Genomic DNA, 22,461 nt, shown 5'->3' on the forward strand with positions numbered 1-22,461 from the left:
AATGATGTTTCTGTTAACACTGGTGATGTTACCCTTCAGTGATCTAATGGCATGTGGATGAAAGTGATGTTAATACCTTCACAGGCAGGATGGGGCTCCAAAGGCTTCTTGCTTCTTTCTCTTCCTGTGCTGATGCAAATGAATGGGAACTCAATCAGGTTACTGGTATTATGTTGGTGGCAAACAGGCATTCCTGAGGTTGAAATCTAACAAAATAGTGTTGGTGGGGGAAATACGTTGCAAACCCTTCTCCATTTTCTGCCACCAGATCCAATTTGTTTTTGTCAGTAGTCTCAGCTAAATGTTTTATCTTCTCCTTGCTTTCCCCTGCCTCCCAACCTCTTTCCCCCATTGACCTCTATGAGCGCAGTCCTAGCTGCTGATTTATCAGGGCAGGCTGGCTCAGCACTGTGTGGAGATTGCTTTTAATTAACTCTCTTCGTTTTGCCAACCTTCAGGGAGCAGCAACCCTTTAATGATTATAATACTTTATCTGGATTTATATCCACCTTATGTGTTGTTTGTTGCTCTGCTTCCTCACATGCTCTTCCTGAGTCATTTCCCAAAATGAAAGGTTTGTTTCAGGTCCCTCATACAGGATGAGGAAGAGAGACTTAAATGGCTTCTGGACTGGAAGGATGGACTCTCTGTGATCTACCTGAGTGTTTTGGAGGCGGATGGGGATTATGAGGTGATGCATTTTGGGGCTGTCTTGGAGCAAGACTCATTTCAGTGACTTGTCTCTATGCACAGGGAGAGGCAGCTTTGTTTTGTGGTTGCAGCATGGCAGATGAATGCCTACTAAATTTAATCTGCCCATTGACTTGTTTTATGACACAGGTAAGTCATGAACTCATTGTCACAGTTAGGTTTAACTCTAGTGACTTCTCTGCCTGACTAGCTGGAATTTTGCTAAAATGTAGTTAACTTCTGATGTATAAACACAGGTCTAAAGGAGAGTCTCTCTTGACCTGCAAAACTAGCTTGGCCTTCTGTGAGTAGCTCTACCAAGTGAAGTTTCTTCAAAATGAGCAGAAAGCAGCTATATAAAATTTCTCCCACCTGGGATTTCCTCTCTGCATATCCTACAATGAGGATTTCAGGAGATTCCAGCATGAAGTAATTAGAAAAACTATGTTATTTGCAATGTAAAGTATGTGTCACTTTTGTGCCAGAAAAATGCTTTATAATCATGCTTTAATTAAGCATCATGGTCCTTTTTGTGGTGTAATTTCTTCCATTATTCTGTGGGAAGAATGACATGGCACTGTTTGACTTGGTGATGGTCACACTAGTCACACCATCAACCATTGACTCAACATTGCATTGTTTTTGGTGTTGGGCATGAGAGTGATGTTTTGAAGGTGAGTGGGAATCCTTCCTTGTTAGCACTTTCATGACCAAACTGAAGAGCGGAAAAGTGAATGAAGACTGCCTGCCTAGCTCTGATGGAAGAAGTTCACAAAAAATTATTGTTATACCATCCTTAATCGCAGTGATTTATGCCTAGAGCTAATAAAGGCATTTTTGGGATGCAAAGACTTTACCATGGAAATGAACCAAATGGCAACTATTGCATTTCAAAATATAAATGCTGTGCACCAGTCTGTTCAATATGATTTCAAAGTCATCGGTGTGAGAATAGTTTTATGTGGCTGCTTGTAAATATGTGTATTTAAACCCCCTTTGTTAAAATGGCAGAGGAAATTAAGAAGTTCCCAGGTCTAGTCCTCCCTTACTGAGGAAAAAGAGACACCATCTGAAAGGAATACAAGTCGTGGGTACTACTTATCCAAATGTTGGCAGCACATCACTGGGTAAGATCATCTGTGTCATCTGGTCTGTGGTGTGTGTTTGTATCTTTCCTATCTTCTCCTGCAGTCAGCTTTACTTTAAAAACATAGTTGTTTAATTTATATTTTTGTGTGTTGTTGCTGTGATTCCACAGTAACTAACTCCTGGCATTCTCATCTGACCAGATTGCAAACATATCTGGTTCAGGTACTCATTCTGCTGAGTTCTGAAAGTAAATCTTCTGCTCCCCTATTATTAACTTTCCTGTTTTGTTTCCACAACTAACTTATCCACAAAGTTCTAGGGTTAGAGGAGGCTGTCTCCTGACACGTCTTCTGAATTCCTCACTGCAAAACACACTCACCATGCAAAGTTGAAACCTAGCTGGCCCTCAAAGGACAATGTATTTCGCAGGCTGCTGTTTTCAGCTGCCTTCTCCTCCATGCACCTTTCAGAACAGAAGAAGAGCAGTGGATGAGGGGTGAGCACTCTGCCTTTGAGAAAGGCTCTGACCTGAAAATGGATTGCAATTCCAGCCGAATGGTTGCTTCCCTTAGTAACAGAATTGCACGCCTGGGCTCTGAGCTCTTTGCATTAATTTCATCTCTGCTAAACTTTCCCAGTCAATTAACCATGTCCATCTCCTGCTCTAGCAGCCACATGTGCCTTTTCTGATGCAGCAGGGTTTGGAAGAAGTAACTCCCTGCAGCCTTTGCTGCAGCAGTTTTCCTCAAGCATCTTCCCTCAAGCATGGTTATCAATCAGGACCTGTCAGGTTTTTTCCCTCCAATGCATCTATTTTCAGAGCTGTAGGAGTTTGACCTATTGCTTTTCTCTTCATAAGTACTGCTTTTTACAACAGGGCCCAAAGCTGCATGAAAATTTCAGTCTTAGTGTGAGGAGATTCTGCTAAGCCTGGCTATTTCTTTTGCTTTCTGCCATTCTGCCTCCCTCAGGTTTTAATTTTGCTTGTCCAAAAGGCCTCGTTAAGCTGGCCAGTAGTTCTTGTGTGGTTGTTCCAGGCAGCACCTGCAGTGCAGGGTTCTCCTCTGAGTACTTGGCTAACAGGATTTCATGAAAGAGCAGTGAGTTCTTTGAGGCTGGAGTGTCTGGGAGATGCTCAGTCCTGGGGTTTGATGTAGGCTACCTTTGAAGGGAGTTCTGCACCCTCCTCTGGAAGAATGGTTTGGATGCTGGCTAGTGGTCCCTTGGCAAAGCACCTAAGGGGCCATGAGTGTCTTGAATAAGATTTCCTTCCATGTTGTGCTATGATCAAAGCCCAACTCAGGGTGGGCAAGAGTGCCTGTTAAAGCAAGAGTATATGCTTTTTCTCCTGAGCATATGGTCACCATGAGCCTGGTTCTGTTTCTATAGGTACCTATATCATAAAGGCTGCCATCTTAGTTGCCACTAACTGGGTCCTGTGTGTGCACTTTCAGACAAGAAGACAAAGACCAAATTGGCCACAGTGGCTCAGTTAATGGAAATGCAGGTTTAAAGAAGGGTTCCTGGGTCTTATGTCCAGTTCTCTGGTACCATGTCAGATAATCTCTTTCATAAACTGAAAAGTCTTAAATCCCCACTTGGACTGTTTGTTCCCATTACTCCTCTTGGGACGGTTCCAAAACCCACTGCTCTGGTGGCTGGAAATAGCATTTTAATCCCTAGCCTAGCCCTACTTGTGACCAGTTTATTCCCATTTGTTCTGGTGCCAGCATGAAGTTGTTAGTTTAAATACTATTGCTCCCTCCATGTCTTCCTCTCCACTATGACTTGTACATTTGTGCAACACTGTTATAAGTCCTGTCAGTCTTTGTTCTGATATAGTAGACTGTCTGCGCTATCTTTTCCCTTCCTTTGGTCACTGAAGTATTTATTGTCTTTATTGTCTCTACTCCAGCTTGGATTACTCACATTCAGCTTTCTTGAGTGTGAGTAGACAGAGTTGTACTTTGTTCCAGGTGGTTTTGCCCTCTACAATAACTTTATTTTTTACCTCTTCTGGGAAAACCTTGCTTTTGCATTTGTTTGTGGTTGTATAGTGCTGCTGGTTTACAGTTATCTTGTGGTAGACTAATACTGTTATGTTTCTTCTTCTGTCCTTTCAGCTGTCGTTGAGATGATGATCTGCAAGTTATTAAGTGAAATTTATACTGAATTCACTCCATCCAGTTCTTCTTGTCTGATGCTTTTAATTTCCTTGGTGTCCCTTCAGCTTATGTAAGTGGCTAGCTTTTCTCAACACACACACTTTTTGTGCCAAGGCCATTAATGGAAATACTGATTTCAGCTCCCAGGACTCCAGAAGTAACTTCTCATCAGCACTGTCTCTGTGTTCAAACCTCTTTTGGTAGTTTTTCAGTCTTCTCACAATTCTTTTAATATTTCTGATCTCCATTTTCAGTAATTTCTCATATACTACTGTATGAAACATTCTCTAGAAGTCCAAATAGCTAAGAAGTATCTTACGGAAGCCAGATATCAAGTTACTCTGTCACCAGGTATCAATCTGACATCTTTGTTGTTTCCTTATTCAAGACTGTTCTTGATTGTTTTGCACTTAAAAAAATTGTGTGTTAGTAAACTGTAGCTCAGCCTTACTGAAATCCCACGGCCTGTGTTCTAAAACAGTTAACAATGTGTATCTTATTTTGCTTGTTATACTCTGGTAATATAGTAGCAACCATGATTTGCAGTATCTGTTTAAAGAACTTGCTGGTAGATGTATGGTTTCACGTTGCTGTTCTTGGGCAGAGATGATTCAGAATTTATGCCATGACTGCACAAATGTCATTGTGGATTCCACCACAGTAATTTCAGTGAAACGCAGCATTCCTTTAGTTCTATGCTTGTACCTGTATTGCATTTAATCTATGTACCATTCTAGCTGCAAACCAGCTGAACTTTCTTGGATCACTTTTATTTTGATGCCTGAGGAATATTGCTGGTTTTTAGTAGCTTTTGCAAGTTATAACTCTTGACTTCGGCAATCCTCCCTATACTTCCTGACCTTCTAGATCCATTTTTAAAATTCGGTTACCACTGTTTTCTGCTTCTGAATGATGTCTGTTCAATTCTGACGTCCTTTTCCAAGGCAGTTATTCAGCCAATAACTTTTCCAGTCTTTCCATATGAGTTTCAAACAATCCTTGCATTTTTCTCTAAAAGAAATTCCCAATGTTCTCCTGTATTCTGCTGCTCCCATGCTTAAGGAACAGGTTTGAAGTACTTTGTGATGATGATGAGTACTGTTCAATTTTGTACTTATTCTTGGACTGCAGAAGATTTATGCTGTGTTGATATAGGGAAAGCAGGGGTGATTCTCTTTAATACAAAGTTGTTTTACTTAATTAGATGATGCCTAAATGTGGCTTTTAAGATTTCATCAGTGTGAAACAATGTTGTATCTTTCACCAGAGTTGCAGCCATTAAGTAGAAATCCAAAAGATCAACATAAAGTTGATTTTTAAATTACCTTATTCCATTTTTCTCCAGTGTTATTGGTCTTATTCAGAGAAAACTGTATCAGAGAAAACAGAGAAAACACACACTAATATACACATATTAGGTATAATATAGGAAAGAAAGAATGTATTTACACATGGTGTTTAGGAAAACATGGTATTGTTCATTAATCAATGTCCTTACATTTTAAACATTTCCATATGCCCCTTAGTGATTTACAGCAGTACATTATTCAAGTCTTTTCTACTGGTCAGTTTCACAAAATCATAGAAATAGGAAAAAATTATACATATACCTTTTTTTTTTTTCCCTTACTATATTACTATGGGAACTTTTGAAATATAGCAGTCTTTGGATCAATGCATATCCCAGCAAGACCTTGCATAAGTGACCTAAAATCGTGTGATCAAACCTCTTCTCCCCTCCCCATCCCTAGAGAGATATTTGTAATTAGATAAAATGAGGACAGAATATGCATAAGTATCTGTTATGCTGGGATTCCTGCCCAGAAAGGAAACTAATGGCCTGAGCTAGCCATAATCTTTTGCACCCTGTGTACTATTGACAAGGCTATGGCTTGAGATGTTGGGAGTTCAGGGGCAGATTTTTGCCTCTGTCTTATGGTAACCTTTCTAAATTGACTGCTTTCCAAAACAAGTGGAATACACAGCCTGTATTTTACTCATCATTCATTGTCAGGGACATTTTGCTTGTAAGAGAGGGCCTGATTCTTCAGTCTTCTGCCTAATGCAGTGAAAATGAGTTTAAATTACTGCTTCTCTGGTTTGGAAGTGTTACACATTCACTGTGCCCAGATGTAAATGACCACATGAAGTGCAAGACAGTGGAGAACTTGAAGTAGAGTTGGTAATTTTTTTCTATTTCATCTATCAATCTGCTGCTAGTCACTGGTTCTTCAGAGTGAAGTTCTGTGAACAAATCCATCTCTCTCTAGTTAAGTAGCACTTTAAAGCCTGTGTGACAAGTTGTCTAGTACTGTGATACTACGCAATGTAAGAGGATGGCAGATGGATGACACTTCAGGAATCTGGAGACTGCTTTATGTATTGTTGCTGTTTTCTTCCTTCTCCCAATGCATATGGTAGGTGTCAGCTTGCCCCTCACAAAATTGTAGCTTTTCAGTCCTCTCCTAGGTTTGTGGGTTCTGTCTCATGACTTGGCAACAATAAAACAGAAACCCTGGGCACCTAAGTTCTGTCAGTCATCCTCAGGTATCCCAGTTGGTAAATCCACTGATGAAAACCTTTTCTTGGAGCAGGCAGGTAGTGTGCATGCTAGTTTCCTCTCTTTGCTTTAGCGTCCTTGGGATAAATGTCAGTGAAAGTAAGAAGTGTTTTGATAAAAAGAGGGGCAAGGTCACATGAAAAGTATGCCCTCTTCCACATTCCCAAGGAAGGTATCTATCCAGCATTTCCATTGTTCTGCCCTGCATAGCTAAATCAGGAAAAGAGCAAGGCTATAGTGAAATTTGATTCTATTTTGAAATTATGTCCAGTTTGGCATCTTTCTGAGCTGAGAAAGTTTGGCTTGCTCTTCTTTTCCACTCACAGTAATTTGCAGAGTGGGAGATTTGGGGTGAATCTCTGTTTTCTGTGCTCACAAGGCAGCAGGAGCTTCTATGGCTGGGCTGGAATGTGTTGTTTCAACACAGTGAATGGGAAAAGAAACCCCTTCAGCTTCATAAAGACTGTGGTTTTTGTTTGTACTCAGTCAGTGTGATTTCACTGAAGTCCAAAAGTTATGCCAGTGTGAGACACAAACCAAGTCTATGTTATTTCAAGACAACAGTACCATCAGAGAAAATTCCTTTTATTCCGCCTCCCCTCCTCCCCCGCCTAATTTTTCAGACTCTCTGTCCTTCTCAGATATTCAGTAGTGCCTGATGCTTATAATTTGGCAGCAAATGTAGACAGCAGTAGCCACCTATGAGATCCTTAGCAGAAGCCTGTAGCTTAACAGGACAGACAGCAGATAGCTTCTTAGTAACAGGGGTGGGTCAAAACAAAATCCTGGATCTCAGCACTTCTTGTGAAGATTGAACCTGGATCTGAAGTTAAATGTCTTTAATGGACAGGATCCAAACACCCACATGCTTTGGCAGAGCTCAGATCCAAATTCTGTCTACCTAAAGAATCAAGGTTCTGTTTTCATGTGGATTCTTCTAGCAGTAAAAAGCAAGGGAAGGGATAAGACAGAAAATATGACACATTGGCAAAATTGTTTTTCAATAATATGTTTTTCAAAGTTTTTTCCATGAGGCGTCAGCAGCTCTTAAAAAATCACAGGGAGAGCATACAGTTGTCAATGAGCCAGAACGGTTAAATGTTTTTAAATATTTGAGTTGGGTTATTCCTTCACCTTTCTTTCTCACAAACATGCCTAGTAAAACTCCACTAATGAAAACACTTGCTTGGGGAGGGGGATGAAATCCTTTTCAGCAAATAATGATGGTGACATTTTAATTGCATCACAACAACACTGTTAGTAATGGTTTAGGTTTGGCATTGAACTTATACACAACATTTGTTCTTTTATACAGTATTGGTATTGCATAGTAAAAATAGCACAATTGCAAAACTCATTTGTTACTCTTCTGCCAACTTTGTTCAGCTGACTGTTGCTGTTTGAACTTTTAAAGCAATGTTTCATCCATATGTTAATACCAACTGTACAAGTAATTCACTCTGCTTTCAAATGATTCTCATGTGCCTTAGTGCTTTTTTCTAGTTTGAGCTACCTGCAAAACTGCTTCTGTCAGATGAGCTGTGCTCATCCTGAGTGGTTCTCTACAAGGAGATGATAAAGAGCAGCCACTGTCTTTAAATTTCCCAGTACATTCCTGCACAGAAGTTGTTGCAGGCACTTTGCTTCACTAAGCCATTTGAGGATGGGACTATTCAGAAATTTTCATCTTTCTAGTGTGACATTTGGACCTATTCTGTGATGCTTTGGATGCCATATATCCTCAGATTATTTTCTATCTGTGAAGGATTAAAAAAAATAAAATCAAGAAGACAAAAACAAGACCAAGAGCATCCATAAATGAACACTACAAGTAATGGTACCTAGTACCAAGGGACAGATGGCACTGGAAGTCTCCACTGGATCACACATAAACTAGTTTTGAATTAAGGGAGTAAAAAAATTAACCCAGTGAATAGGGAGGGGGAAGAATCCTCCCCAGGTGACATAGTGCTTCTTTGGATAGTTTCTAGCTGGGAAGAGACTGACATGCAGCTAGGCCTGTTGTTTCATCTTCATGGGAGAATAGAATGCAGACAGAGAAGGCACAAGGAAATTTAATTTAAAATATTTTGAATTCTTCCTTGTTCCTACTGTTACATTTAAACTGCACCTTATTTTGGGAAGTTCCCCCCCACCCCTTTTGTTTATTTCTTAACAGTTTCTCATGAGTGAAACTTAAAATGGGAAATAATAATTATGCAATAGTTTGTGTACAGACTAGAACCTAATCCCAGAGAGGGGAATTAATGAGGTTTCACACCAGGAAGGGCATCAGAGGGGGGATACACTTAGAGAGATCAGAGAGGAACTAAAAGAGGAGCTATTGGTCCCTAAGAAGTATCTCTTACTTAAGTGTTAAATGAAGTGATTGTGTTTCCTGACAGACCTGCTCAGAGTTTCAATCAATGTTTTCTTTTACATATGCATGAACATAAGATGTGATGCTGAGCTTAAGTGTACTGACTGATATTGGACCCAATCCTTATTTGTTCCAGGACATCACTAAGGAGTCCTGGTAGCAAAGGTAGACCTTTGCTTACTTGGAGATTGTTTGAATGGTGATGAAAGTTACACTATAATAAAACTGTGGCTACACAGTAGGGGACAGTGCTTGTGTGAAGCATTGTTTTGTGCTGTAAGTTGGTCACACGCCTCTATAGCAATAACTCTTACAAAATCCCTCATCAGCATGCTTACGTAGGGCATCACCTACTCCAGTGGCACTGGTGCTCCCTGGGACTGCCTGTGCTCTAAGGGAATCTGGGCCTTCCTGGCAGTGCAGGCAAAGCTCCATTTTGGCTCTCCAAGGATTACGGGTCAGGGCCCATGCTAGTCCAGGAATGGGAAAGAAAGTAGTAGGAAGAGCAGAGATGGAGAACAAGGGGAGGGTGATTCCTACTTCTCCTTTTCCAGCCAGGGGGGTAGGGAAAATGGGAATGGCACATGCAGCGGGGAGCTTTCCTCCAGTGGCAGCCACTCCCACTTGGCAGCCACCAGCATGCTCAGCCTGGTTTGCAAATGGCTTTGATAATGTTCTTCTCTTGAAGCTTTTAAAGAAGCTAAATTGCCTTGAGAAGTCCTCCCGAGGCACATTTGGTTAAAACCTTCAAAACACAGGCTAGGAGCAACTGGTCAGGTCACCCAGGGAGGCTCTGTGGGATCAGTAAGTGGGCCTGTCCTGCCTGATAAATGCAAATGGTCTGGGAAAGAATGTGAAGAGGACGTGGCAGACTAAGCTGATAATACTAAGGATGCTCCATGTGGAAAGAAAGAAGGTTGCTGCAAAGTGTTGAAGAAAAACCCCATGAAACTGAATTATTTGTGTCATTAAATGACTGGTTATGTTCAGTTTAGATAAATGTAAATTAAGACACATAGGGAAAAATATCCCAAATTAATATATACAGGAATGGGGACAGAATTAGTCACTGAGGAGAAAGATTTTGGGGTTATAATAGATATAATAAAATATGATATTTGTGCTGAGTAATAGGTAAAGATAATAATAAGGTAATAATTAAAATAAATGGAGAGAGGAAGGAAGAGATGCAGGCTGAATGTTAGGAGTTAGTATCAAAGGAAAGAAAACAAACATCATTTAATGAGAATGTATTTGAGACCTTACTGATCTTTTTCAACCTAAGTGATTCTATGTTTCTGTAATTCTATATAAGTCCAAGGTTTGAAGCATGCTGGAATACTGTGAGCAGTTTGGTTTCCCTGTGTTGAAAAGGATACAATAAGCTGAAAGATGTACTGAGAAAGATACAAGGAGGATCAAAAGGAATGACTTCTGTATGAAGAATTACTAAATTGGTTTGGGTTTTCCAGTCTGCAAAAAGATTTCTGAGTCTCTCTCTATGGGAGAGGTTCCTGAGATCAGGAGCATCATGGAAGGGCAAATAGGGGATGGATGTATGTTCATTCTCCCTCTTGAAGTCAAAAGTTAGGACATCAAATGAGATTATCAAGAGGCTGGTTCAAAAGGAACAAAAGGAGATACATTTTTGCTAAATGTTAAATAAACCTGTGAAACTCTTTACAATGGGATGTATGGGATATTGAAGTTTACGTGGGCTCAAAAAACATCACCATTACAGAAGGTAGATCCTTCAATGGCTGTTGAATTCCTTGATATCTAAATCACAGTTTGCCAGAGGCTGAGATGAGATGCAAGTACATTTCCTGCAGAATATCACTATATCCATATTTTGTGTGCCTCCTTAGGGATTCCATACTGGTCTAAGTTTAAGACCATGTTAGATGGACCTTTGGTCTGACCTGACTCGGCCTTTTTTGTTTCAAGGTCTCTGGCAGTCACATAGTACTTAGCAGTGTTGCAAGAAATGCCTTGAGAAGTTTCAAAATAAGAGACCCAGAAATGCAAAATGGAATTATGATTACTGGCTGAATGACCAGAGTTTTATTTTGTTCTTTGCAATGTTTGCTCCTGCATGTCAACCCTAGGGGGAAGTCGGTGTGCCAGTTCACCCAGGTCTTGCAACAACCTGAGACAACCTGTTTATTAAACATACACTTTGGCTTCTGTACAGAGGAAATGGCATGATCCAGACTGGTAATGCAGAGACTTGCATTTAGCTTCTGCCTACACCACTGACTTTCCGTATATTTTCAGACAAGTCCTGTGCTGTAGTGCTTCCCTATGGAAAACAATACATGAAATCATTTATGTCTCTTCCTAAAGAGAAGTTTGAGATACATGGTTATAAAGTACTAAGTGCTGAAACTTGAGAGTGAATGCAAAGTCTTTGATGCTGATTTTCTTAATGGCCATTACATTTAAGAAATTTGCTGTCTCCAATGTCTGTTCATAGGCCTCTCATTCAGACTGAGTATGAAGTAAAGCCTATATTCAGATTCATTCTAGGGGAAAAAAAAATCTTAATTGTTATTTGTTTGGGGGGATGTGTGTCAAAGCTGTCAGGGTGAACCCCTGGGAAATCTGCAGTGGTCTGATCTGACTAGAGGAAGTGATATTTTTATTGTCTTTTCTGTCCTGTTGCAGTTTCATTTTGCTTTTTTTTTTTTTTTTTTTTTTTTTTATCTTTTTCTCTCACTAGGTCACTGTGTGTGGAATGAATTTTCCAGTCATGTCTCAGATTCACAATCATAGGTGACCTTTGGTCTTCCATGTGGCTCTTTTTCTGCTCCTGTGGCCATTTGCAGACATGTCTTATAAGTTAATATTTATAATGAAAGGCAACTGATGGCATTTGCACATAAGGTGGCTGTCCTCTCTTCATGGTGGGCAGTAGCATGCCTGAATTCTGATGAGAAGACAGATTTTCTTGTTCAAAATTAAAGGCATTCAGTGGGATGATTAATAATTGCATATTAGGCACTTGATCAGATAGCTGTAGATAGTTCCAGGACACTGTACACATTGGGTGAAGGACATAACAAAATCCATCTTTCTCAGTGTGCTAGCTAGGTGTTCCCACAGCTTTGGGAAGGAACCTCTAATGTTCTCCTTTTATGTATCAGTATTTGAGCTCTCAGCTATCACATTTTTGAGAAATCTTTAGAGATGAAACACAGACTTTGACAGCATGACCAAGAAGACTTACCTGATCACCGTCACTACCGGGATTCAAGTGCGTGGATCGCATCAGTGCTCTGCCTCAAAGCTGCTACAGGTCACGAAGTGGGGGAGAGGACCCAGGTGCTTCTGCAAAGCTCCTCTGACTAATAAACTTCTAAACACTTTTCAAATGAAATAAGGTTCCTTGGAGAACCTTACCACAGCAGAAGAAATCAGCAGGTCCTATGAATGTATCTGCTTCGTGCTTCCACGTGGAATACTCCTACTGGATATGGGGGCAGAGACAATGTGAATGCAAGTCTACATTGCAAATGTAAGGCGAAAGATGTGCAATTGCTTCTTGATATTATTGCATGTTTCTAGTGCTTGCTGATGGGTTCACAGGGTCACTGCAGCTGGCTGCTAAGATGATGTGTGGATTGTGAGGAGAGGCTGGCAGTAAAATAATTAGTATTGGTATTAATATATTTTATTTTGTGCCAATTATTTAACTGTTCTTATCTGAAGCCACGAGTTTTACTTTTTTTTTTTTTTTTTTTTAAACCTGATTCTATTCCCCACTGCAGGCTGTGTGTAGAGTGAGTGCCTGCCTGTGTGGTACTTAGGTACTTAGTTGCCAGCTGGGATTAAACCATGACACCCTGGAATTTGTTTCCACTTACACTCTAAACTGCTTGTGTGCCAGTTACAGCTACTTTTTGACTTGGAAAAAAATGGTTATTTGAATTACGTCTTACTCTTAATTTTATGTAGTTTCCTCTTGCCTGCGTGTAAATTATGTACGAGGGCCACCATGCCCTCTTGCTCTTTGCAGAAGTGTGGGGAGGCACCTAAACATGGCCTAGCAAACAGATACTCTATGCTATGCAAACAGTAGCTCTGTGCAAAGGGCATCCACCCTGCCTATGCTGCCAGGGAGTGTGCTCAGAGGGTGGTCTTTTCTCAGGCTTTCCTTGCTAATGAGACTTCTGATTGTCTCTCTATGTTCCATTACTTACTCTCTGCCCAGTGACCAAAGGCATCCAGTGATGAAGCAAAATCACAGATTAAAAAAACTCAAAATAACCACAACTAAAACCCAGCAGACACCACACCCAACCCCCCAAGAAAACAAACATTCTAGTTGAATATATGCCACTTCTTGAGTGAAGTACTGAAGGGTGTATGGAACACCTGAAGTGCCCATAAAAATGAAGCAAAATATGTTAAGCTAAAATAGAAACACAAATGCTAATTTAGTGTTAATATTTCAATTTATGTGAGTATTGTGCCTTAGTTTCACTTTCCTTTATCCATGTGCAATCCCAGTTCTAGTTAAAGATTTTCTCTGTCCTTTGGGTCTCTGGAAAGCCATAATCTAGAAGTTTTAAGGCAGTTGATAACACTGTGAAAGGGTTAATTTTGAATCCCCTCCTGTAGTTTAACCCTTCTTTTTAAGATGCCTAGTAACAGTCTTCCAAGCTCAATCTCAGTTTTTCATCATTATTTTTAGTGGAAGAAAATAGAATTATTTATGGGTATTAGGATATTCTATTTCTTTAATCCTTGGGAAGGCCAAAATGAGATGGAGAAAGATAGGCAAACCTGGGACAAGGTGAAGTGATGAGTTACCACTGTTGAAGCAGGGGCAAGAGGTCAGGACTGAGGGAAGGATTGAAAAGAAAATGTGTGTGCATACACGTGTGTGCTGCTTTGCTTTGAGAGTAAGTAAAAGAAAAGGACTGCAGATAAGAAGGCATCTGATCCTTTAAGGGTCTTGCAGCTTTTTGATTTGAATAAACTGGTGTTCACATGGGTTAGGGACATGTATGCAGGGTTTTTTTTCCTCACTAATCTCTTGGTTTCCCTGTAATTGTAATAGGGACTCTTCTAAAATGTAAGTTCACAGGACAGTGCTCTCCTCGTATGCCCCTGAAGAGTAAAATAGTGGGGCAAACTCTCAAATCCTTTGGAGGGTGTGAAAACAAATCTAACGGCTGGGTACAATAAATAGTGACACAGGAAAACTTGGAGAAGATGATTGCCTGGATTCTAAGGCAGAAGTGCTTTATTGAAGAAGGGCTGATTAGGGAGGGCCCTGTTTGGGGAAGTGACTGGCATTGGGGAATGAATAGGAAGCATGGTAGAGACATGGTAAGGTATGAAAAGAAGTTTTGTAGGCCAGAAGGGAAATGAGGACACAGAAAGACAGATTGTAATACAAATTAAAGACATTTCCTTTAATTAATTCCTTTAAAAATTGCTATTAACTAGAAATTAGTATTGTAAGTAGCTCCCACTAGGCTGTGATTTCCTTGTACTAATTGAGCAGTTTCTGACCCAAAGAACTTCCAGCTGGCATCTACCACTGGTCCTGGTCCCTGAGAACTGCTGGGGTGGGCATACCTTAGCAAATGAAGAACATGAGAGCAATTAGCTATTCGCAGTGTCCCCTGGAGAGGATAGCTTGTGGGGTCTGGTGTGATATCCTTGGGATTTTAGATGAGAAGACTTATGTCTGGAAAAACAACAGGGCTTCTTTTCCAGACCCAAAGTGGAAAGAGAGAATTTGGGAAGGTGCAGTGGGAACAGTGGGAGGACTCTCATGGCAAAAGAGAATAAAGCACATCTTCAGGAGCAGGTGCCAAAGCTGGTGATAATTGTATTCTTGTTCTTAGGAGGTGTGAGGCAGAAGCTCTTCTCTGCATTCAGGGTTTTATAGACTCAATTACTCCAGGCCATACCACAGCTCAGGGCATCTGATTGCTTTTCTGCCCACTGGTAATGGAAGGAAATCTCTCTTCCTCCTACCCTTTCCAATGAAGAGTGGAGGCAGGAAAGGGCAAGAGAGTGCTAGGGCTACCTCTGCACCAGGGTATTGCAGTGTGGACACAAACTGCACAACTGTTCTGTTGAAGTTTTGAGGGTTACTGCTATGGGAGGAAGCAGAAGCAAAGAGCCTGTTGCTTTGGCTCATAGACTTAACTTTTGGGCTACTAAGCAGGATTTGTTATTCCAAGCCAGACCTGTTGTCTGCTTCATCCTGAGTCTTATTCTGGCAACTTTTTTTGAAGCTGGATTTTAAATGTCTACTAGGGGTCTTAAGTGAGAGCTTTATCATGAGAGCCCAATTATTTAGGCTAAACAGATGGTGAATGCTTCTTCAGAGGTGCTGTTTGCTCCAACAGATCCTCTCTCTGGTGTATTTCCCATTCCCACTTCCTTCTCTCAGGAGCTGGTAGAGAGTTAGAAATGTAATCCCATTTATTTTGCTCATTGGTACACAGGTTCTGTGCCCATTGAGTTTAGCAAGGAGATGTCAAGGGGAAGCCTGAGAGTAAATCCTTTGGTGTCTGCCTACCTGTGATCAGCTAAACTGACCTGATCAGCTCTTCTCCCTCCCCACTTCTCTCAGATAGACTTTCTCATAAAGATGCTGCAGACTTTGTGTCACCTGGATGCATTTAGTCCTAAAAGCCCAACAACAGCTCTCAACATACTTCATCATCAAACACAATGAAGGCAACCTCCCACTCTTACCACCTATCTGTTTCTGCTAAAGTAATTCGAATTGTTCCCTATTTTGTGCTTTTTTGTATTCCAAACGGATCAGTATAAATTAGAATCTGGTAAGTGAGCTTCAGTGTTTTCCTGATATGGTAGTTTATTCACTTTTCTGACATGGTGGTTCGTTCACCAGCAGAGCACGTAAAATACTTCATTTTGAAACCTGTCACATTCTGACCAGGTGTTAACAACAGCACAAGGTGTGTCAAGGGTGGTTAGATGGGACTCAGGCTCTGTTGGTATATAAAATATTGGCATTAGAATCAACTTTCATGTTGTCCTAAATGATTGTTTCACCCTTGCACTCTCATTTTTGCAGTAATGATTAGCACACACAAGGAAAACCTATTCTTGTCTTTCATATCATATGTGTAAGAAAACGGGATGGAGAGGAGAAGCCCAGTCCATGAGTTAGAGGTGCCTAAAAGTGGAATGTAGGCATTATGCTGTTCATATTTAAGGGGGAAGAGTAAAGCTGTTTTGTGTCAGGAAAGGTGTTCCAGGAGGTTGGTATTTGTAGTGTTGCAGTGGTCCCAAGGACATAGTCTTCCAGATATGATTTGGAGTGATGCTCATCTATTATGTGTTAAAAAAAAAAATTGTTCAAGTTGCTACGCAATGTTCAAGTTTGCTATACAAATTTCTTGTAGAAATTTGGTGGATGACTTTACTGCCCTGGTTAGTTCTGTCTCCTGTCCAGGACAGAGCTTCAAAATTGGCAGTGGACATTGTGCTAGTGACCAGGACAGCTCTGAGCAGGAAACCTCTGTATCCCGTGCAGTGTGCCTCAGGGACTCCTTCCTCTGCTGCCACTATCCTAACACACCTCCTAAAGAAAGGAGCCACAATCTGCCCTATATTTGCTTCTCTTCATTACAGACTTGGTAGTAAGGGACCACACCTTCTTACAGTCACTGCTTAAATACTACCATGCCTTTCACTACATCCACTGGAACTATGGGTGGGAGAGTAGCTTCAAGAAAACAACTCTATTTTCAAGAACTGTGCTGATGAATTCTGTGCAGCCAGTGAACAGACTTACTAGGCTTTATGCTGAATCAAGTCCATGCTATACATTATTTTGCATGTTTAATCACTGCTGTATGACTCTATGTAGTGCAGAAATAGTCAAAAAAGTGTGTTATTATGATGCCTCTTTGTCCACTCTTCATGCCTTGAATTAAAGTGCTCAGAGTAGAAGTTCACATCTTCAAAGCACAGCACCAATTATAATATGAAAATTCCTGTGATGGAGCCATGTATTGGTATTCCCATTTTTAAAACTGGGGAATTGAAAGAGAGAGAGAAGGAAGGGTGAACTGAATTCAGAGGCTTGGGACTTGGGAAAGATTTACATAGCATATAGGAGTTGCTGGTCCCTATACTTGTGTTAAGCATGATGAAGCATGCCTCTCTCTGGATATTATTTATGTAATCTTATATGCATATGTATAATACAATTCCTTATGTCTGTCAGTCATCTTGGAGACAGCTTGTTGAGAGCCCCACTGAGGTGTTCCCCATAGAGGTTCACCTGACTGCATAATTTCATCAGACCCTCTCCAAACCCATGTCCCTAGTGTCAATAGAGATACTTTAGTGAGTGCTGGAGGCAGTAGGTTTTGCGTAGGACAGGATGTTGTATTTGTCATTTTTGGTCATGTATTCTGAAGTTGCAAGATGAATTTGAAACAGTTATTCTTAGAAAAACTGTACTGTACAGAAAAAAAGTCATCTTAGAAAAATATAATGCCAGAAATAAAGGATACAGGTACAGAGTAACAACAGTTGAGTTGGATACACTGGAGGCAGCAATGCAATGATAATGGTTTCTGCCTGCAGCTCCTAATTTGAAAAGAACTTTATGAAATCCTTACCATGCTTTCGTTTACACTGATCTGTCCCAGTTGGTGTTACTCTTTGAACATGTTGCTTAGCTGTTCCCATTTTTCTATGAAAGAAAGGCTTTTAAACAGAATCAGAACCTCTGACCCTCTCACCTGACACCTGCTAAAGTTGTATACCATTTGACTCTCCGCGTACCACTGAACACCTGAAGCTGTAAGAGGACATGTCTCCTTTGCCAGGTTGAGGTTCCAAAAAGCTTAGAAGCCTGTCTTTCTCTTCTCTTGAGCCCAGAGAATACTATTTGGACAGAAATATTGAGCCTGAGATGTAAGTACATAAAAGATGAGCCTCCTTCCTCTTCTCTGTCTAGTCAAGTTGTACAATTCAGATTCTGTGTTTCCTGAAAATATTAATTAACTCTGCAAGCTGCCTGGAGAAACTAGAATGAACAGCATGCCTAGCAGTTGGATTTCGGGCATCATGAGTCAGAACAAACAACTTTTCTTTCTTGCATCCTTAGTGTCCTTGGACAGGTTATTTAACTGCTCAAGGATTCAGTTTTGTTTCCTATATAAGGAAAACAATAAACCTCATATGCTCTAAAGGAGTGTTAAAGGGTTAGTTGGTGCATACTTGTAAAAAGCCTTAAAAGGACCTATTGAGAGACAACCTGTAATTATTGTGTGCATCATGATTACCTGAGATTGCTCCTCATGATTATCTGAGATTGCTTCTACATGTATATGTGTACATGTATGCACCCAACTGGTTTGGTATACAGTTTGCTGAGGGCACCTGCCAGCAGCAGATTCAAAAAGGAATTCTGAGATTTGGAGCTGAAGTTTTCTGCTAATGTTAAATTACCTGCTTCAGTGGGAGTTGACATTTACTGAGGTATTAACTTTAGGACAAGGATGGGATAATGAAGGAGGAAAAGAAGTACTCCTCTTTGTATTTTGGTGGTTGCAGGTTCTTTCCTTTACCTACAGCTTCCTTACAGGCAAGATCTTACTAGACACCCTCACCTTGACTTAAAAGATCAAAGGCTCCTTCATTCAAAGGAATGAGAAGATATTTTCTGCTCCACAACCCTTTTAAGCCTGTGGCTTCTCTCCAAGGGAAGTAGCTCTAATGGTGTTTCTAGTGATGTGTCTACTTGTCCACAGGAAACTAAATTGAAGCACCCCACCCTTCCAGTTTACAAACTCTGTGCTGTGCATACCATATATGCAAGAGTAGGTCACTGTCATGAGAAGCTGTGTGGAAAAGGCAAAGATGAATTTTGGTAACTCAAGTTCTACAACAGATGTTTAATAGAAAGGTGTGGACTTTGTTTCAGTTCAGTGATATTACAGATCTTGAAGAAGTACAAAGAAATGAAAGGTGTGGTTGAAGGTGGAGTCTTTTAGTAGGGCAGCTTCCCCCCCCCTCTCTGCATTTCATATGTATTTTTAACTTTCTTGCTTCTAACACCTTGAAAAGAAATGGAAGACCTCAAAGAAACACTGATTTATTTTTTAACTGAAAATTTTAATGTTCACATGTCTATAATCAGAGAATGTCTAAGACACATATAAATGCAGGACTGGACCTTCTTATTGAAGAGTTACCTGAACTTTCTTTAGGGTTTGACCAAGAACAGAATGCTGTGTGTTCAGCTTGTGGAGTAGATAGAGGGAGCAGGAAGTTTCTGGGGTAATTATTTGGAAACTAGAGAAGACTGGGGGCTGTTTTCACTGAGTGTTTTGGAGTGGAGTATGCCAATTCATCAAAACCAATACAGTTTGCAGAATACAGTTGATTTTGAATTAATTTCCTAAGTCAAATGGTTGAAGTTGTTTTTTGGAAAAGTTTTAGAACATGTAAGAACATTCCATTTTGATATTTTCTGATTCATTTCTTTTTAAGTGGAAGTTACTTAATAATTTACAAGGCGCCAGAGGTTAAAATCAAAGCAAAGCACTGTAATTGACTTAAAGACATTTTTTTAATGTATTGTCAGTTTATGTCCTTTTCTAAGACTTTTAGATTCTTGTACTCTTGTGGGAGAGGGCAACAGATCTCTAGAGGTGAGAAAATAATTTTGCAAACAGATTTAGTAAATGAGAGATATTAAACCAAGAAGCTCTAATCATAGTTCTCTGTCTGTGCCATGTTGAAAAGTAGAAGCTTGTATAATAACCAGAACTACTGCTTCTCACAGAACCACTTAGGTTGGAAAAGACCTCTAAGATCATTAGGTTCAACCTTTGACCAATCACCACCTTGTCTAACTAGACCTTGGCACTAAAGGCCATATCCACTAACATCTTGATCACCTCTAGAGAGGGTGACTCCACCACCATCCTGGTAAGTCTGTTCCAATATTTAACAACTCCTTCTATGAAGAAATTCTTGATGGCCAACCTGACTCTCCTGTGGTGCAGCTTGAGGCCGTTTCCTCTCCTCCTGTCACTGGTTGGGAGAAGAGGCTGATTCCCACCTGGCTACAATCTTCTTTCAGGGAGTTGCAGAGACTGATAAGGCTACACCTGGGACTCCTTTTCCTCAGGCTGAACAACCCCAGCTGACTCAGCTGCTCCTCATAGCACTTATGTTCTAGACCTTTTACAGCTCCACCAAACATGCTCTGGCACCTCAATGCCTTTCTTGCAGTGAGGGGCTCAAAACTGGACACAGGATTTAAGGTGCAGCCTTAGCGTGCTGAGTACAGGGGGGACAATCACTGCCCTGGTCCTTCTGGCCACACTATTGCTGATCCAAGCCAGAATGCCACTGGGCTTCATGGGCATCTGGGCACACTGCTAGGTCATGTTCTGATCCATTCTGTAGGGTTGCAGTACTGGTCATCTGAAAATTGCAACACAGGCTGATCCTTCTCTTTAGGAAGGTTAAAAACCATTTTTAAATGGTGCCTTTTTGAATGCTTGTCTTTACATATTGGATTTTGAGCCTTTACGTTACAAGTCCAAGGTATTCCCTGCAAACCCAAGAGTTAGAAACACTTTACCTATGAAAGCTACAGCTGCATTAATCATAAGACTCTGGAGTAGAACTTTGAGGAAGAACACTACATTGTGAAAAACATTAAATCAGTCCATGGGAACAGGTAAGACCTGGTTAATGGGTTTTTGATACTGAAAGTGAGTTGAGAACTGTTGATAGCTTCTGAGAATCAAGGTAGGCACTTGACCATTCCTGTTTATTGACTGACTGACTACACAGAAGACATGTGAAAATGAATAATATTCTTCCCAATAAAGTTGTCTAGAGTTGCAAAGAAAACCTGTTTCATGCAGGTTTTATTGGCTGGCCCTTTTTTGTATATGATGACAACCTATCTCCAACTGAAACAAAGTGAGGCTCTTTCATGCTTGCCAGGATATATTTAGCTTTCCATAACTTATTCACCTGGTTTGGAAGCTAGCTTGATTGTTTTTTTTCAGGAAATGTGCCTGCTTTTGCCCCACTTCATGATCAATAAACAGAAATGCAAGGAAGATGAGTAGCTGATACAAGATCACACACTGAACTATCTGCTCAGCTGCTTTTGTACTGTAGACTTATGGTAAGGCAAATGAGGATCAGCAGTACTTATCTCCTTTTTCCTCTCTTTCCTCGTTCCTCACATGCAAATTAGACCCCCCCCATAGTCAGGGATTTCTTGCTTAGATTCAATGTTTTGTACAAAAGGCACCAGTATGGACATATCAATTCATGGGATGTCTCCTGGCTTTGTGCTTGGCTGACTTCCAAATTCAAATGAATGAATGAGGTAGAACTGGATTGGAGACTATATGAGGGACAGAGAATTGGTCATAGGGAGATCACAAGTGGGCAGAGAGAAACTGTCTTCTGCTAAGTCTTTCATGAATCAACAAATGAGGCTACATCTCTATCACAGGGTCTGGGCTCACTAAAGCTTCTCAGTCAGAGAAGTAAAGCCTTTAGATATGCTTGGCAGGACAGAGGGGGGCCCTGAGAAGCCTCTGAAGACAGCCTTTTCCCACTTTTACAGTTGTATCTGAAGACAAATGATTAATGTACTGTTCCTGCTGACAAGGTTCTCTTAAAAACATATACTTCATTGTGTGCAACTTAGTTTTCAGAGTGGCTGTTAAAGATTAGGCTCATTGTGGAGGCTGGGATGGGGAGCTGCTGTTGATGTAGAATGAATAGTACTCCTGGGCCTTTCGTAGGGGCAAATTGGATCTCCTCCCTTGGTGCTTTTGTAGCATGCTGTTGGCATGGCACTTGCCTGGCTGCTGCTCTCCTAGCCTGATCCCTGCTCCTTCAGGTAGGTCATCATTTCAGCTACTGTTTTCTGTTGGGCAGATCAAACAGTATCCAGTTTTATCTGCCAAGCTTTATCTGCTGTCATGAAAATCAATTCTCCCAACCCTGTGTGACATAGACTATTCCCTTGTGAAATACCTCATGTCTTCCTCCTTATAATAAACTCTTATTTTAACTTGTTTATGGTTTGTCCAGGTAGTTTGTTATATGGCTACATGTGGTTTATACAGCTGGGCCTCCAAAAGGGAAAGAACCCTCCCAAACCTGCAGCTTACATACTTCTTTCTCCACCTCCTCTTCCTTCTCTCCTCCCTGCCCCCCACACCGGAAAAAAATATTCAACTAATCAACGGTTGTATCTATTAAAATATTAGTCTGTGGGATACTACATGCAAGAGCAAATCCTACAGAAACCTCTTGCACCTGCAGGGGAAATGTTCCATATATGGCATCGAGGCTGGCAGAGACTTGATTCAGAATAAAATTTAAATGATTCTGGTCGTTTTGCCACATCCTGTTTCTCTCACTTATGCATGTACTATTTTGATAACCAGCAAATACTTCTCAGTTTGCTGGAGCTAAAGATAGCCTTGAATTGTAGCACTACTACCCTGCTCCTTTAGAAGTGCTCAGGCTCTCTCCCCTTGGGGCCAGCCTCAAAAACTGAGGTGAGACTAAGTTCC

At 40.7% G+C, this 22,461-nt stretch overlaps 1 protein-coding gene across 14 annotated transcripts in view; it reads left to right on the forward strand.

Annotated features, from left to right (window-relative positions):
• Nucleotides 1–22,461, forward strand: part of DPF3 (double PHD fingers 3) — a 190,781-nt gene that overhangs the window by 30,539 nt on the left and 137,781 nt on the right. For 2 of the 14 annotated variants that reach the window (XM_072930055.1, XM_072930059.1), the window contains exons 1-2: nucleotides 1,253–2,275; nucleotides 3,903–4,014. The exons of 4 other annotated variants lie outside the window; for them this stretch is intronic. In XM_072930055.1, the coding sequence (XP_072786156.1) occupies nucleotides 2,269–2,275; nucleotides 3,903–4,014 (119 nt within the window). In that variant the 5' untranslated portion in view covers nucleotides 1,253–2,268. Of the gene's footprint in view, nucleotides 1–675; nucleotides 2,276–3,902; nucleotides 4,015–11,611; nucleotides 12,402–22,461 lie in introns of those variants that run through there. 8 more of the 14 variants (XM_072930054.1, XM_072930052.1, XR_012056332.1 and 5 more) reach the window with 8 other exon arrangements.

This window comes from Taeniopygia guttata, chromosome 5 (genome assembly GCF_048771995.1).
Source record: "Taeniopygia guttata chromosome 5, bTaeGut7.mat, whole genome shotgun sequence".
Lineage (NCBI taxonomy): Eukaryota > Metazoa > Chordata > Aves > Passeriformes > Estrildidae > Taeniopygia > Taeniopygia guttata.